The sequence below is a fragment of the Pristis pectinata genome, chromosome 9, assembly GCF_009764475.1.
Source record: "Pristis pectinata isolate sPriPec2 chromosome 9, sPriPec2.1.pri, whole genome shotgun sequence".
NCBI lineage: Eukaryota > Metazoa > Chordata > Chondrichthyes > Rhinopristiformes > Pristidae > Pristis > Pristis pectinata.
Window position 1 is genome coordinate 31,277,070 of NC_067413.1, and position 17,598 is coordinate 31,294,667.

Sequence of the window (17,598 nt, forward strand, 5' to 3'; positions counted from 1 at the left end):
GTGAAATTTGTTGTTTTGCAGCAGTAGTACAGTGCAAATAATAAAAATAAACAAAATGCAAAAAAAAAGTAATAACAAAGTAGTGTTCATAGACCACTCAGAAATCTGATGGCAGAAGTGTGCACAATAGTAGATTTTTTTTAAAATAAGAATTGGATTATTTAGGCTGCATTTTTCACAACAGCAGGAAGCCTTAAAGAAAGTTCCTTCCAAAGTACTGTTGAAGTATGATCACTTCTGTAATGCAGGAAATGCAGCAGTGTGCACAATTTCCCAGAAAATAACCACGCGATAACAGACTGATAATTTCTTAAGAAGTGAATACTGGACACCGGAGAGAACTAGCCTATAATTCCAACATGGAGCAGTGGAATCTTAAATCTGCTAGAGGACAGAAGTACCTTGATTTAACATCCCTGATGAAAAGCAAGAAAGTTTCCTTAATACAGCACTGAAATGGCAGCTTGAAATAGTGCTCCAATTTCTGGAGTGGGACAACAGCAACGTCCTCTGACAAAAGCAAGAGAGCACCACTCACTGACCAACAGGAAATATATCAAGGTGATCACCAGATGATACAAAAAAAGCCTGAACTAATTGCAGCTGGATTACACAAGCAAGAAATCAGTATCCACCATTTGCATGCACATTTAACTTCAATTCATTCACATTGAAAAATGTTTGCAGGTTTATATCAAGTGTTTAGAGCCTTTGACGAGAAGGAACCCACCGTGATCTGTGCTCGTCCCCGTCCCCATCAGCTGTACACAAGCAACGTCATTCTCCTGTAATGCCTTTTTAAAGTAGAAAATTCCTAGATTGTGTTTTCCCATAGCAAAATGGATACATCCAAGATTATTCCAGAACATGCACCGAACGCATTCACCTGTGAGTAAAGTTTAAGGAAAAAAAAAGTTAAAGGTGATACCATACAAAAAGGCAACAAATTCTAGATGACAGGATTTTGGCATGAGATTTCAAGATAAATATTAAATTAATGAAAGAAAATAAGGAAATAAATGGTTTTATTGGCAGGAAGCTCAGTAATTAGTGAGGCTGATTCATGGAAAATAGCCAGCAAGGCAATCAGAAGCGTTTAGCACGATAAGGAAACTGGAACATATTTGAAATTTGCAGGGCTATGCACAAAGAACAGGGGCAGCAAGGCCAATTGGAAATATTTTTCAAAGAGCTAGTAGAGGGACGATGGGCTAACTGGCCCCCTTTTTTTGCTGCAACATTCTGAAAACTAAATAAGAGTGAGCACTACTGGGGTCAAGTGTTCATAGTAAAATGAACGTGTTAAGTGAAAGTGACCTTCAAATAAAATGAAGTCTGATTTATTTCAATATTTCAAATATGTCTATACTTAAGTTCATATAAATAACCAGACAGGAATTTTCCCTCTCAGATGAGTAACAAACTTTGGCCAAGGGGCCAAAAGGAAAAAGGTCATGGGAACCCAACATGACGTAACCTAAAAAAAAACTTGTGTGATACTTCAGTGACATCAGATGATTAAGTGGAAAGGGAAGAGATTGAACAAAGTTCAGTGAAGATAGACTGAAGGTCTGAAATTACATGCTACATCTGAATTCAAACTGAAGTTGGAATAAATCCTAATACTTGCAGATCAAATCAAAATCTCCTCCCCATAACCTGAATGGCTTCTCCTCCCACACTCACACCGCTAGCAATCTATTTTTGGTCCGTTTCTCATCTATGTACCAACCTCAGGGATATCACCCTGACAATATCAATTTCATAGCTCTGTATCACCGCCATTTCTCAAGCTCTGCTGGACTGTTCATTCAACATACAGCACTCGATGAGTAAATATTCCCTCCAGCAAAATCCTGAGAAGACCAAAGCTGTGTCTTTAAAACCAACCACAAGCTCGAATCCCTATACTGACTCACTCCTCTACACAGCATCATTCTGAAAATAAGCCAGTTGATTTACAACCATAGGTGTCACATCTAGAGATGAGCTTTAGACCCAATATCCTCATCTCCACACAGAGACCACCCATTTCCATCTTGCTCACCTCCATCTGTATCAGCTCAACAGCTGCTGGAAATGTGACCCATGGCTTTGTTAAACCAGCTTGACTAATCCAATATTATTTCTACCCTCTACAAACTTGGGGTCATCCAAACCTAGTGTCTGTGTGGTAACTCACAACATGGCAGATTCACCCATTACCCAGAAACACTGCTTTTCTTTATTTTTCAGGGTGATGTCCAACCTAACATACCTCAGGAAGGTGACATGAACAACTTTCTTAAAAGCCGATTAAGCAAAGAGTGGATAACTGGAATGCGTTGCCAGAGAACGTGGTGGAATCAGATTCAATTACTATTTTAAGAGGCATTTAGACAGACACTTAACTAGGCAAGACATAGAAGGATACAGTCCTAATGCAGACAAAAAGGATTAGTGTTGATGGGGGAAGAAGTCTGGCATGGTCGTGGTAGGCTGAAGAGTCAAATAGCACAGAAACAGGCTAATGACTCTATACCATTGATTTCAAATGCATTTATGGCCTCTCCCTCCCTTTTGTCAGCTTCTCCAGCCTGTAATCTCTGCCCTCCTTCAGTTCAGGCCCCTCGAGCATCTCCAATTTATACTCTCTACCACAGATAATAATCAACTGTCCAAGGTCCCAAGCAACAGAACTCCCCTCATAAACACCTTAATAAAGCTCTTCATTTAAGATTCACCTTAAGGCATCCCTCTTTGACCAAGCTCCTTGTGTGCCTCAGTGACTTTGATCTGTCTCTGCAATGTCTCCAAACACTTTACTATGTTAAAAGTACTATATCAATGCCAGCTAGCATTGGAAAGGACAGTTAGTATTAGACCACTAACTGTAAAATAAAAAAGTGAACAGAACAAACAATTTTTAAGGGGTCACTGGAACACAATTATGTTACAAGGACAAGGCAGAAAGGAAAATTGTTTCCTAGAAAGCAGCTTTGAACTTTTTTTCTTTACATTGCCTGGGAAACAAGAAAATCCACTAGTCAAAATTTAAATGTGCTTTTTCTGTCAAGCTCTTGATCATCTTCAACTTACCAATAAATCAATGTAAAACTTGCATTCTTTAGATTCCTACCTGTGCTGAGAAACCCAGGATGATCTGTAATGTTTGCACTGTTCAATAGTTTCACTGCTTTTCGATAATTTCCCCTTAAATACTCAAAATTGCTCTTCAGAAACAGTGATGGAGCCGACTGCATAAAAAGAGAGTAAATAATATAGATATGCACATACATCTACAGGTATTGCGCATATAGCAAAGTCCAGTTATGGCAGTCCACCAAAATCTGCAATGATAATCCTACCGCATGAACTAACTTTACAATAAAAAAATCTATTGATTGTTGTCAAATACTGGGCACACAAAGGTTAAATTTCCCAGAAACCTGTTCATTTGCATTTAAATATAAACCATTTAACTTTAGGCATAATTCAACTGAGCACAATCATGTTAAATTCCAAAGGTTCTCCAAAGATTTAAGTACAAAATCTCAGCCATCACACCCAGTGCAGCACCTTTTCAGGTGAGCATAGAACCTGCCATGGTGTTATTTTAAAGAAGAGCAGGGAATTATCCCCAGTGTAGAGGCAGAAATCTTCATGACCTTAAAAAGTGTACAAATGACTGAATTTATTGTCATGCACAGGTGCAATGAAAAACCTATTTGCAGTAGCATCATAGGCACAACATTCACAAGAAAAACAAATTATACAAGAAAAGACACAATTAGAAAAAAAAGAACAAAGTCACTTGAACCTGTAAAGTCTATACACCAAAGATGGATATGGAAATTACTGGATGGTTCTTCCTCAACAGATGAGAACAAGTTAAGACCTGTGGGATCTTTCTATGCTCCAAGATCACTAGATTCTCTTCCATGATCATGCCCTAGCCCACATTCACCTCAACCAACAGTGCAGCAAGGGTATCCGAGTGAGACCACACCTGGAGTACTTGGTACAGGTCTGCCCTCCCTACCCAAGGAAAGATACACTGAGATAAAGAATGCAATAAATGTTCACAGAATTGGAGTCATTGATACCTGGAATGACAGGGGTTTGTCCTAGAAGGGATTAAGCAGATAAGACCTATACTTGTGATAAGAAAAATAAGCATAGAAACATACAAAATTTTCCCTGGCTGGCATGTCTAGAACTGGGGTCACAGCCTGATAAAAGGGGTCTGCCATTCAGGACTGAGATTAGAAGAAATTTCTTCACCTAGACAGTAGTGAATCTTTAAAATTCTCCTCCTAAGGGAGCATGGAGGCTCAGCAAATGGGTACATTCAAGACAAAAATAAATTGATTTTTGGATGTTAAAAGGAATCAACAGTTAATGAAAGAAAGTGGCACCGAGGTACAATATCAGCCAGTAACTTACTGAATGGCAAAGCAGGCAAGAGGAGATGAACAGCTCGTGCCTGCGCCCACTTACATTCTATATTCTGAAACAGCACAGGAAAGGACAGTCAATTTGCCACGATACAAAAGAAACTGGTTATTCTGGAGGACTCAAGAAAGTTTTTAAGGTGTTAACAATTCTACAGGAATAGATGAAATGAAAGCTTGACATTTAATGTACTGTATATTCATATTTTCCAGGAGCACAGCAAGTTGAACTTTGCAGTGAAACTGTTTGTTCTGGTAGGTAGATCAGTAACCACAAGACAGATTTACAGAACCAGAAGACCAATGGAGAGTTTTTAATGCACTGATTGTTATGATCTGGAACACACCATCTGAAAGGGCAAAACAGATTCCAGAATACCCTTTTAAAAAAAAGAAACTGGATACTTTTATAGGGCTGCAGGGAGAGAGCAGGGGAGTGGGATTGATTGGATAGTCCTTTCAAAGAGCTGGCACAGACACAATGGACCAAATGCCTCCATATGCTGCAACATTTAAAGATTTAAGGTTGCCATAAACCGTCATCCACACGTACTCAGATTTATATCAGATGGTGAAGGTGGTGGGTGAAGGAGGGAGAGTCCACACAGACTAGATGTTCACAAGATTTAGTACAGACTTGTAGAGCAGAACCAGTTATGCCTGATCTACTTACATTTCCAGCTGTATTCATAACAGATTTGATTTCTCGTTTACAGGCCTTTAAAGATTTCATCTGGACATAAGCTCTTACTTTACACTGCAAAAAGAAAAAAAATGGAGATGTAGAAAGAAAAACACATACACCATTAAAAAGGCCATCGTAAAGTGTGACCATTGGAAATGATATACATTTGTTCTGTTTCAGACCATCTTGGAGTGTTTAAAAAGATTGCATTGGGTCAACCTCTCACGCTCCTCTTATCAAATTACAACAATAGCCTTTTACTTTTGATTGGGGGAAAGATAGAAAATTGCAAGCACAAGATAAACACACCCATGTCTGGTAAGCACACACATTGCATTTGTACCACATTTTCCCCCATCAATGACCAAGATAAATACAAGACAAGTTCCAGTTTCACAGTCCATTTTCTAACCAGGTTGGGCCTATTTTTGATTCTAACCCAATGATGATTATACTAATACTAATTATATGGTGTAAATATCACCAACAATTTGTCCTGATCCAGCTACGCGGATGCTATGGTCAAGAAAACACACCAACACCTCTACTTCCTCAGAAGGCAAAGGAAATTTAGCATGCCCCCAATGAGCGTTGCCAATTTTTATATATGCACCATTGAAACCATCCTATCCAGTTGGTATGGCAACTGTTCTGCCCATAACCTCAAGAAATTGCAGACTTGTGAAAGCAGCCCAGTCTATCACGCAAACCAGCCTCCTCTCCGCTGACTCCATCAACAGTTCCTGTCGTCTTGGGAAAGCAGCCAACATAATCAAGGATCTCTCTCACCCCAGTCACTCTGTTCTCCCCCCTCCCATCAGACAGAAGATATAAAAGCTTGAGAACATGTAACACTAGGCTCAAGGACAGCTTCCATTCCACTGACATCAGACCCTTGAATGGACCTCATATGCTAAAGATGAACTCTTCTTCACAATCTGCCTCGTCATAGCCCTTGCACTTTGTTTACCTGCAGTGCACTTTCTCTGCATTTCATTATTGCTTTTCCCTTTGTAAAACCTCAATGTAATTATGTTTTGAAATAATCTGGATGGCATGCAAACAAAAGCTTTTCACTGTATCTCAGTACATGTGAGGATAATAAACCAATTATCACTTTACAGCAAGGGAGGCCATTCAGCCCATCATACCTGAATCAGCAATCCATGAATCCCTTTTTAACTACAGTCCCCATGGCTCTGCCTTCATTTCCTTTAAGTTTTGATCAATTCTCCTTTGAGGCTTATTGTTGAAACTGCTTCCACCAGCATTTCAAACAGAGCTTACAAGAAAATTAAAACAACTTTGGTTCTTACATCCGTCATTTTAAATCAGTGTGCTTCATTACCCACTCTTCTGCCATTGTTAACAGTTTTGCCTCATTTACTATATCAAAACCCTTCAGCTTTGAGCACTTTATAAATCCTGTCCAATCCCTCACCACACACCACCTGTACTTGAACAAAAGGAAGACCCACTGAAAATAAATCATTCACATACCTGATGAATTTTAGACTTTGCAGCCTCCACCATAACTCCGGCATCAACCTTCTGATTGGTGGCATCTTTGCAAGCCTTTGTACAACAGTAAGAAGTGACTTTAGCAAATTTTGTATTGCTGTGTACTGCAATGAACACACTTTGCAGTTCAGATTTAATTAAAAATATAAAAAGAGAATGCTGGAAATACTTAGCAGGTCAGGCAGCATCTGTAGAGATAGACAGAGTTAACGTTTCAGGTCAATGACCTGGCACGAGGAAGGGCTGAGTATTTCTAGCATTCTGTTTTTATTACAGATTTTTTTTTAACCTTGGCTGCTTTTTGCTTTTCTAACGCTTAATACATTTCTGCTAACAGCAACGAATATCAGAATACATTCCTTATATTCTGGTGTTTCCCCCAATCTGGTCCACATTTACATGGTTGGTGAAACAATTTTGCAAATATACACAATGTCTTGTTCAAATCCATCACTGAGCAGTGATTTATTATAAAGATGATTTGGACAGGTTCATGGATAGGAAATGTTTAGAGGGATATGGGCCCAATGCAGGTACATGAAACTAGCTCAGGAAGGCATCTTGGTCAGCATGGACGAGTTGGACCAAAGGACCTGTTTCCAAGCTGTATAACTCTATGAAATCAACCACGTAAGATGCGAAGAAAATCTTTAAGGTATATCCACTCTGAACACTATTTTGCTAATAAAATCTTACTGATTTTCTGATTGTCCACTTCAGGTCTTTTTCCTTCCAAGTTACTTTTATACCTTAACTAATTAAATGATGGGGAAGCCACAAAGAACCACGAAAACCCTCTGTATATAGCTTGTGATCACATGTACAGCTGTTATCAGAGTGGAACCCTGGGATCACAGAGGTGCACATGTCCAAGATCTTCATCGGGGAGATCCAAGAATTAAAAAAGATATATGGCAGTTTAACAAAGTACTACAAGTGATATCATAGAAAACATCCTAACTGGATGCATCACAGTTTGGTATGGAAACTGCTCTGCTTAAGACCACCAGAAATTGCAGAGAGCTCAGTCCATCACAAAAGCCAGCCGCCCCTCCATGGGCTGCATCTACACTTCCCACTGCATCAGGAAAGCAGCCAGCATAATCAAAGACCACTCCCATCTCAGACATTCTCTCTTCTCCCCCCTTCCATCAGGCAGAAGATTCAAAAGCTTGAAAATATACACCACCAGATTCAAGGACAGCTTCTATCCCACTGTTATAAGACTCTTGACAGAACTAGTGTACGTTAAAGATGAACTCTTGACCTTACAATCTACCTCGTCATGCCCCTTGCACTTTGCTGTCTACCTGAACTGCAACTCTAACATAACACTATATTCTGCATTCTGTTATTGCTTTTCCCTTGTACTACATAGAGGTATTTATGTTTTGAAATTATCTGTATGGATGGCATGCAAAACTAAGTTTTTCACTGTATCTTGGTACATGACAATAATAAATCAATTCCAATATCAAACAAAAATGACACAAGATCACAGAAATACAAGGGCAGATAATCAAAAGCTTGATCAAAGATGCAGGTTTTAAGCAGCAAATTAAGAGTCTGGACAGCTGACAGCACAACCACCAATGACAGAGTGAAGACATTCAGGAATGCACAAGAAATCGGAATTGTTAGAGCACGGGAAATGCTGCCTGGGTGGTACAGCTGGGTCAGGACCCAGCATGCACAGAGACTGGTAAGCTTGCCACCTTGGAAATGAGCAGTAGAGTTTTGACTGTGGGAGAGGACAAGTTGGAGGGTTGCTTATGGAGAAAAGGTACAACCAAACAATAGATTTAACATTCAAGTTATGTTCCAGTCTTGCACTCAGCTTCCTGACGGCGCACCACTACATGTAAATATTTCTCCTCAAACTGGAAGGTTTTCAAAGTAGTTCCTTGCATCCACTTCCTGAAGTAGAGTTCCATGGCTTACGCAGACTCTCACTCCAGATAATGCTTCACCTCCCTAGTTTCCCCTCTATTAGACGTTGGTGTCCATTGGACTGAGTGGGGTGTGCCAAAGGTCAGTGATAACACTCTGTTGATATTTATGGGGAACGTTCATTCAAGTTTGCTTCTTTTTTAAATAATGCAATTAATGAAAAAGATTTTTTTGAATTATTATATTATGGACAATCTGACAATCGGGGAGGAAAATCCAAATTTTATGGAGGAGGATCTCCATGCAATGATATGCAAGCTGCATGCGAGGCTAATATATGTGTAATCTCACAAAAACATGCAAAATTCTTTATGGAACTAGAGTGGATGCAGGAAAGATACCACAGCCAGGAGAAACATCAAGAACTGGGGATCACAGTCTCAAAATAAGTAGTCAATCCTTCAGGACTGAGACGAGACAGAATTTCTTAGAGTTCCAGAGGGTCAATTAATGAGCATCTTCAATGCAGAGGTAGATGGGTTTTTGGACTAAGTGATGCAAGATGAGAGAAGCGTGAGAAAGTGGCACTGTTGAAAGATCAGCCGTGATTTTACTGAATGACAGAGCAGACTCAGGGAGCCAAATGTCCTACTCCTACTTCTGTTTCTTATGTTCTCATGAATGGCAATGGCTCAACCCCTTTTTCTCAAGGGCAGTCAATAAAAGCTGACCATCTCATTCATGCTCACATCCCATGGATGAGTATTAAAAAATTAGATTGAAGACTCAAACTACTCAAAATCTAAACTGACAGCCTTGAAATCAGTAAAATAGGTTCAGAGATTAAAAGTCATTTTAACCAAATAAACCACACCTATGCCAAGACGTAAACAGTGAAGACAAACCCCAAAGTGACAGTGGAATTAAAGTGGAACACACACCGTCTCTCATCACAGCACAGATGTCTTTATCCAGATGACAAAATTATTTCATGGCCTCAATGCCACCACTTTCACAATTTTGGCATCAAGTCATTGCACCCCCACTCAAGCCGTGCTAAATGAATCAGTTTTCCCACTGTCCAGCAGCTTTGTCAAATGATTCAACTTCATTTAATATCTGATTCAAACAGACAACTCCTCACTGAAGTCAAACACCAATCTAGATTGTGCTCTCAACAGGAGTCACCCTGTCAAACAAGGCATCAATCATTTAGTCTGAACGGTGGAGAGATTTCTTTTCTCAGAGGGCCTTGGCTGTTTAGAAGTCCCAATATCAGAGGTCTTTGGACACTCAGCAAGTGAGTATACTCAAGGGTGCAATTAGTAGTTTTTCCAAACACTAAGGGGTCAGCTGAGGAACTGTACAATGTAGAGAATTCTCCATATTCACAGTGAATGGTGGAGCATTGAGGAATTGACTTTGACTCCTGCTCCCGTTTCTTATATTTTATGTCAACAGCCCCACTTCACTCTGTCCGGCTCATTAAATCTTACTGTTCACCTCCCTTCAGGAAGTCTTAGTCAAATTCCAAACAGCTCAGATATACTGACCTCACTGGACTTGCCATTTTTGTTGTTTCCTTGTGAGATCATTTTCTCCAGGACTGCAAGCAGCAGCAACGCTTTCTCAGGCTGATACGTCAATAGATAAAGGTCAACGAGCAAGAAACACAGCGCCTGGGCAAATTTCTCTTCTGCTTAAAGATTGGGCACAGAAAAAAAAACAAAAATAAGCCATAGAATCATAGAACCATAGAAAAATACAGCACAATACAGGCTCTTCGGCCCACCATGTTGTGCCGACGTTCTAACCACACCTAAGACTATCTAATCCCTTCCTCCCACATATCCCTCTATTTTAAATTCCTCCATATGCTTATCTAACAATCTCTTGAACCTGACCAACGTATCAGCCTCCACCACCACCCCAGGCAGCGCATTCCATGCACCAACCACTCTCTGGGTGAAAAACCTCCCTATGACATCTCCCTTGAACTTCCCACCCATTACCTTAATTTATGCAATATTATGTCTGGGGGATAATTCTCAAGTTAGAAATCTGTGGATGATCTGACAGGTTAGTTTGGCCAAAATGTAATCCTTTTTTGCCTTCTTGCAGTGCCACATTCTGTTTGGTTGCCTTTGTTGATAGAGAAACAGGGAATTTGTAGATAAACAGGGAATTTGATTAGCAATGATAAAGGCTAAAGATTCAAAACAGGGCCCACAATTCAGGTACATGAAATTAGTAGATGCCTTTTCTTGTTACATTTAATAATACTTTTTTTTCCCCATTCATATTTGTGAAGGTGACTGCAAGATCAATTATCAAGGAATCGTGAGTCTGTGTGCAACCATTGTTATTATAGTAAGGTGCTGCAGCTGGTGTTGTGAATCAGGCCGTCATCACTAAGCACCCGGCTACTTCATAACACCAGGGTTGCACCAGACTACTGGCAACGCAAGTACATTAAGAAGCATATTCAGATTTATTTTAGTGAGCAAAGTACTAAGCACCTCAAGTCCAAAGAGAGAATTCTGATAAAGGGCTACTGACCCAAAACACGTTACTAAAAATGTTGCTACTTCAAACAAACACGCAGTGTCTTCAGATCCTCCATGCTCAATCTAGGTTTTAGTGACAGACACAAGGTGTATTGGGCTCTAGGTTAACTACCAGAGGTAACAATGTTACTTCAGATCAACTCTAATCGATAATTTCTGGTTACAGCTCCCAATGTAAATTTACTGACTGCTCCATAAAGATTGTAGGTCAGGCTTACTGAAACACCAGCATATGGCACTGTCTGCTCCCCATTTACTTATAGCTCCACATGAGATGACAGCTTTCAAGAATTTTCTTCATATTAAATTCGAGGATGGAATTTCTTCCCCCTAACCCCACCCTCTTTCTTGAACCTTTCTCTGAACACACTCAAACACCACTGAGGGGATTGCACACATACTGGAATCATTTGATCGGTAGGCTTGGGAAGCAATGAATACTGCCAAGAACAGTAACAACTTGGCTACAGCGTACTCAAAAATTTGCTGAAAGAAATTTCTGCTTATTTGGTACTGGATGTGAGACAGGGAGTCAGCCAATTTAAAAAGTAGTGGAAGGGTCAAGAGAAATGGTGCTGAGGTAGAACTGGGTTGTTGTGAGAGTACCTGTGGCAACTGGTGCTGGGTTTTCAGATGACCCTGCCAAGGGCAGCAGAGGAAGGGGGACTGAGGAGGAGAGCAGTGTGTGCACATTAAGAGAAGTGATTGGAGCCAATTCTGTGGCTACAACTGGATATAGGGAAACAAGCGAGAATAGCAGCATTGGAGGATGTTCTGTTGTCAATCACATCAAAGTCTGCAGACAGAGGGAAAGATTCAGCACAATCACAAAGGACATCAATAGTATCTTTGATAAGAGCCATGAGTAGCCTATCAGGGGGAGAACTACAGTAGAGAGAATTAATGAGGGAAAATCCAAACTGTGTGATTGGGAAACAATTATAAAGGGATAATGCAAGCTAAATGCAGTTACTGCACACAGTTACAGCAGCATGGGTGGGGGAGGGAGTAATTGATGATTAGCGACCATGAAAGCATGGTCTGTAGAAACAGCAAGTAGGTTACACAAGTAATAGAGGGTTTGTGAAGATCTGATTGGGATCCATCAAGCACAGAGTGTAGGAATGTGGTCATATTATGAATGGATTATTGGAAAAGTCCTCCTAAAGAGCCATTCACCTGAGAGGTGAGAACAAATCCCTGAGAAACTGGAACTGTTCTAAACAGGAAGGGACACCAGGACAAACCTACCCAAGATTCTAAAGGGTACCAGCAAGATAGATGTCAATATTGTTGAATAGTTACCGAATTTGAGAAAAAGGAGTTTGAAAATCACAAGCTGTAATATGAGAGGTCAGTTTAGAATTAGTAACTTAAAGCAGAAATGGTGAATGCATAGAAAGTGTTTCCATAAATAACAGTCTGATATTCTCCTACTCCGATCCACCGAATTCTTTGACACCTATTCGGGGTTGAAGATGACTTCATTCTACTCTAATTCTGTAGGTTCTGAGGTGACAGACTCTGCTAAGGTGGAGCAGGAGGCATTTGATGGGCCAGGGTGGGCAAGTAGTTTGGGAGGTGGTACAGTCCCTCTGCTACCCAGGGTGGGCAAGTAGTTTGGGAGGTGGTACAGTCCCTCTGCTACCCTCTCGGGACTTCCACATGCTCTTGAAGGGACCAGAGCTGTCCCAAATGCTCCTTCCTCAGTTTGAGTTGCCTTGGGCCAGTGGAACCCCAGCAGTCAGTGGGAACATTGTGTTCTTTCAAGGAAGCTCTGCCCTCGTATCACGATGGAGCACACAGTAGGGTGCCCATTCCAGAATTCTGGTGTTAGCCACAAGCACAACATGGTCCAATATTGGAACCGGTCAGTTGTAATTAGAGCTTCCACACTGGGGACATTAGCCAGGGAAATGATGACGACATTAGTTCATTTATCCTACCAGTGGATTTGGCAGAGACAGCGGCAGTGGTACCCTGCACTGATTTAAGTAACACGCTGATACCATCTGCAAAAAAGCTTTAGGGGGATTGTGGGATATTTCTTGGACATTGAAATGATGGTGGCTTGTACAGAACCTCTACAATCTAAATGTTTCATCAGCACACTGGTCAAGTTTTTAAAACTAATTTGACCTTGCATTAATCAGCCAGATACAGGGTTATTTACACCATGATTAGAGCAACAGAAGTGAGCAATTTACTAGAACACAAACATTTTAAAAAAAGAGTGGAAGGAGGCACACCTACCAAAGGGCTCAATGAATTGGTAAAGTTTCTCCCCGATGGATATAGCTTCAGTGTACTGCCGCAGGTGGTAAAGAATGATTGCTTGATTGTAATACAGCATACTGTTCTCAACGTCGTCCAATCCATCCATTTCTTCCACTGTGGAATGGACCTAAAACAATCAAACGGTTTGCAGGAATCAATTGAGCATTTATTCTCTGAAGTCCAACTTGTTCCTGAGAAAGATGTTATTGACATACTGAGAGTCCTCTCTACTTTCCCACCACCACACCCTCAACCTGCCCTCCTTCAACTGGTGACTTTTTCCACCTTGGCCTCAATTCTTTCCCAACCTCACAGCTTGCCCACGTCTACAATCATTGCAGCAATGTTCACAGTGGAAAATAAGAATAGTATGCTCGACTTCTGAAGGAAACAAGCACTGAATCAGGGATGGGACTCATCAAAATTAACATTAATGAAATACCAGCAAAGAAGCCAATAACGGCACTGCAAAGAGAATGGCCAGGACCAGAAAACAATGGGACAGTGGACAGGAAAGAAATACTAGCCTTGGAGGTAATGAGGTGTAGATTAACAGAATGATACCTTGAGCCCCAAGGATAAAGCTACGAGGAGAGATTTTACAAACTGGGGCTGTATTCCCTTTAATTTGAAGAAAGTTTTCCAGATATTTAGGAGAACTAATAGTGTAGATAGGATGTGTTTGGGGAGCCCAGAACTGGCAGACGGAGTCTAAAAAAAAGTGTCAGGCCTTTCAGAAACACTTCTACACCAAGTGTGGAAGTAGTATGGGACTCTTTTCTACAAATGACAATTGGCAATAGGTCAAGTTTAATTATTTATTAACCAAAATAATAAGGATAATAAAAAAGACAGGTAGATCACGCATTAGATACATTTGCAATGTATGATGAAATAAGAATCTGAACAAACTCCTGTTTCTGGAGAAAGTGTTACAGGAACTGACTCAGAATGCACTTTAACATTTTAAAATGAGGAAACATCAGAGACAATGTTTGTAGCTCTGGGTACCTACCTGATTTTTCAGCAAGTTGAGTGTCTGCCTCAAGGTGTCAGTCAAAGTCTGCCCATTTTTATAGAACTCCACCACTGCTTTATTCAGGGATATTTTGTAATCATCTTTGTTTAGTTCTTGCAGATGACCCAGGTACTGGAGGCAAGTGTCAAACTGCCCTGACTGAAATAAAGAAATACATAAGGGTGCATATAAAGGCAACCACGATTTGCAGCAAATTATCTTTCAGAATTTCATAACATTCTACAGTACTGAGGATCAATAAAAACAGTCAGTGACGGAGTGGGAGTAGGCAAGCAGAGTTTAGAGAGAACAAAACATCTAAGAGAGCTAGGAAATGGCCTGCAATGCAGAATTCATTCCCACAACAAACAGTTTCATTGATACAGCACAACACGGGCTCTTCAGCCCACCAAGTCCATGCTGACCATCAAGCACCCATTTCTTTCCACTGATCCTCCCCTAATCCATTTCATCTTCCCTACATTCCCATCAATTCCCCCAATATTCTACCACTCATCTACACACCAGGAGCAACTTAATCCAATTAACCTACCAATTTGCACGTTCTTTGGGATGTGGGAGGAAACTGGAACACCCAGAGGAAATCCACATGGGTCACAGGGAGAATGTGCAAACTCCACACAGACAGAACTGGAGGTCAGGAATGAACCCATGTCACTGGAGCCACTCTACTAGCCATATCTTTGTGCTGCCCTCTTACAGTACTGTCATGTTTCAAACTGCAAAAGCCACACTTTTCATTAGCTTTCCATAAACTAAATATTTACACATATACTGTCAATATGAAATAGACAGTAATTATACAGTCACACTGCACTTCATTACAACAAGTGAGAACTCCACTTCTATAGCTTCTGCCTGCAGCAACGTTATATTGCAATGAATGGCATTAATTACACAGGAAATTCTCTGGACTGGGGAAGAGTTAGTAAGATGCTCCTGATCCTTACAGCTATTTTAAGGAGCTTCACACGTCCATGTTTATATGCTTTGTATCAGGCAAATAAATCAGAGATCTGAAGAACTTGTGGTAATGGCCCATCAACAATTCATTTCAATCACTGCTTTTCGTGAAGGATCCTCTGCTCTCGGAGAACTTGAACTACAAAGAAAGGCTGGGACTGTTTTCCCTGGAGCAAAGGAGGCTGAAAGGTGACCTTAAAGAGGTTTATGAAATCGTGAAGGACATTGATAAACTGGATAGTCAAAGGGAACCCAAGAGGCAGGACTTTCCTCCCCCCACACAGAAGATGTTGAGTATATGGAACAAACTGCCAGAGGAAGTGGTGCAATTAATGTTTAAAAGACATTTGGACGGTACATGGATAGGAAAGGGTTAGAGGGATGCAAGCCAGATGTAGGCAAATGGGACTAGCTCAGGAGGACACATTGGTCGGCATGAGCAAGTAGGGCCTGTTTCTGAGCTGTATAATCCTTTGACATTTTTCCACTTTTCAGAATGGGAGCGCACTTAGCAGATGACATATTGGATTTTCTATGCTTAAGAGCACAATTGTATCATGTTATTTTCTTCATGTCACAAAAAATCTTTTACAGCAAATGGTATTTAAACGTGTACAGCAGACAGAAGTAGTAACAGCAACCCACAAGGCAGCAATAATGGAAAACAAAAAGATGCTGGAAATCCGAAATGAAAACAGAAAATGTTGGGGATAATCAGCAGGTTAAGCTCTGATGAAGGGTTGTTGAACTGAAACAACAACTCCACTTGTCCCTCCACAGATGCTGCCTGACCTGTTGAGTATGCAGCCGCTTCTGTTTTAGCACAAGGATCATCAAATGAGAAAGACTAAACATGCAAGTTAAAATGTGAATAAAATGCTACAGGTACGATTGTAATAGCAGCTCCACATTTCTCCGTTACTCCCAACAAGGCAACACTTACTACGTAAGCTTGATAAGCATTGTTTGCAAGCTCCTTTTCATGGTCGGCAACTCCTGGTGACAGAGAATTGTTCTCCGTTTTCACATCAGTCCCCTGATCTACAACACAAAAGCAATTATTGAACAGATCTACTCTGGTGACACTCCACGGGAGGTTTCTACACATTCGTTAATGATTTCTTTGGAAATTTAACAGATACTGTACAGTTAAACTACTAGAAAACTTCACAAAAACAATTAAAGCATTTCCTTTGGGAATCAGCTTACAAATTCTATGGGGTCACAGATATGGTCCACAGGGAAACAGTTAACACAGGCATTCAGAAAATCGTTGTCGTGTGGCTTTTGGGAAAGATTAAGGCAAGGATGACAAACAGGCAATTACAACAAAAACCATGGGAAAGCAGCGTCACGGAACAGTTGGAAGAACATAGCGGTAGTGTGTGGCTCTGCTCCGCACAAAACTGGGAAACGGAACCAAAGGTAGCGTCCGATCCGGGCAAGGAGGCGGGTGGGGAGGGGAGGAGAGAGGAGGCGGAGGGTGATGCACTTGGGGGGGGGGGGGGAAGAGGGGGGGGGGTTGTGGTGCCAGCAATGTGGAGAATCGGAAGCCCCGGCCCCAGTCCATGCCCCCCACCCACCTCCTCCCCGGTCCCAACCTCACCTCCCCTCCTCGGGTCCTTCTGACCTCACCCCCAATCCCAGATCCAACACCTTCTCCAGTTCCCCCAATCCCCACCACCCAGTCCCCCGACCTCACCCCCGGTCCCCCCGTCCCGGTCCCCCCGACCTCACCCCCGGTCCCCCCGTCCCGGTCCCCCCGACCTCACCCCCGGTCCCCCCGTCCCGGTCCCCCCGACCTCACCCCCGGTCCCTCCGACCTCACCCCCGGTCCCTCCGCCGCCCGGTCCCCCCGACCTCACCCCCGGTCCCCGCCGCCAACGCAGGTTCCGCCATCACCGTCGCAAACGGCAGGTTACTCTCCACCAATCAGCGGGCAGACACATCAAATTAACGTCACTTCCTTCCAGCTGCTGCGCATCAAATAGCGGCTCAAAATAGAATCGACCACGGCCCCGCCCCCACACACAACGCCCCGCCCATAGTCCTGCCCCGCCCCTTCCCCGCCCCGCCCACTGCCCGGCCCCGCCCCGCCCACTGCCCGGCCCCGCCCCTCCCACTGTCCGGCCCCGCCCACTGTCCCGCCCCGTCCACCAAGCTCCGCCCCACGGACAACGCCCCGCCCTCGGCTCCGCCTACAGCCGCGCTCCATCCACAAAG

General features: G+C 42.0%; 1 protein-coding gene across 2 annotated transcripts in view; it reads right to left on the minus strand.

Moving 5' to 3' along the window:
* cnot10 (CCR4-NOT transcription complex, subunit 10) overlaps window positions 1–17,347 on the minus strand; it is a 33,252-nt gene extending 15,905 nt beyond the window's left edge. The window contains exons 1-9 of one of the 2 annotated variants that reach the window (XM_052022862.1): window positions 17,241–17,347; window positions 16,319–16,416; window positions 14,389–14,550; window positions 13,350–13,500; window positions 10,083–10,225; window positions 6,619–6,693; window positions 5,107–5,190; window positions 3,119–3,236; window positions 731–886 (exon numbers count right to left, since the gene is read on the minus strand). In XM_052022862.1, the coding sequence (XP_051878822.1) occupies window positions 731–886; window positions 3,119–3,236; window positions 5,107–5,190; window positions 6,619–6,693; window positions 10,083–10,225; window positions 13,350–13,500; window positions 14,389–14,550; window positions 16,319–16,416; window positions 17,241–17,274 (1,021 nt within the window). In that variant the 5' untranslated portion in view covers window positions 17,275–17,347. Of the gene's footprint in view, window positions 1–730; window positions 887–3,118; window positions 3,237–5,106; window positions 5,191–6,618; window positions 6,694–10,082; window positions 10,229–13,349; window positions 13,501–14,388; window positions 14,551–16,318; window positions 16,417–17,240 lie in introns of both variants that reach the window. The other variant, XM_052022861.1, reaches the window with a different exon arrangement.
* Between the last annotated feature and the right edge of the window lie 251 nt (window positions 17,348–17,598).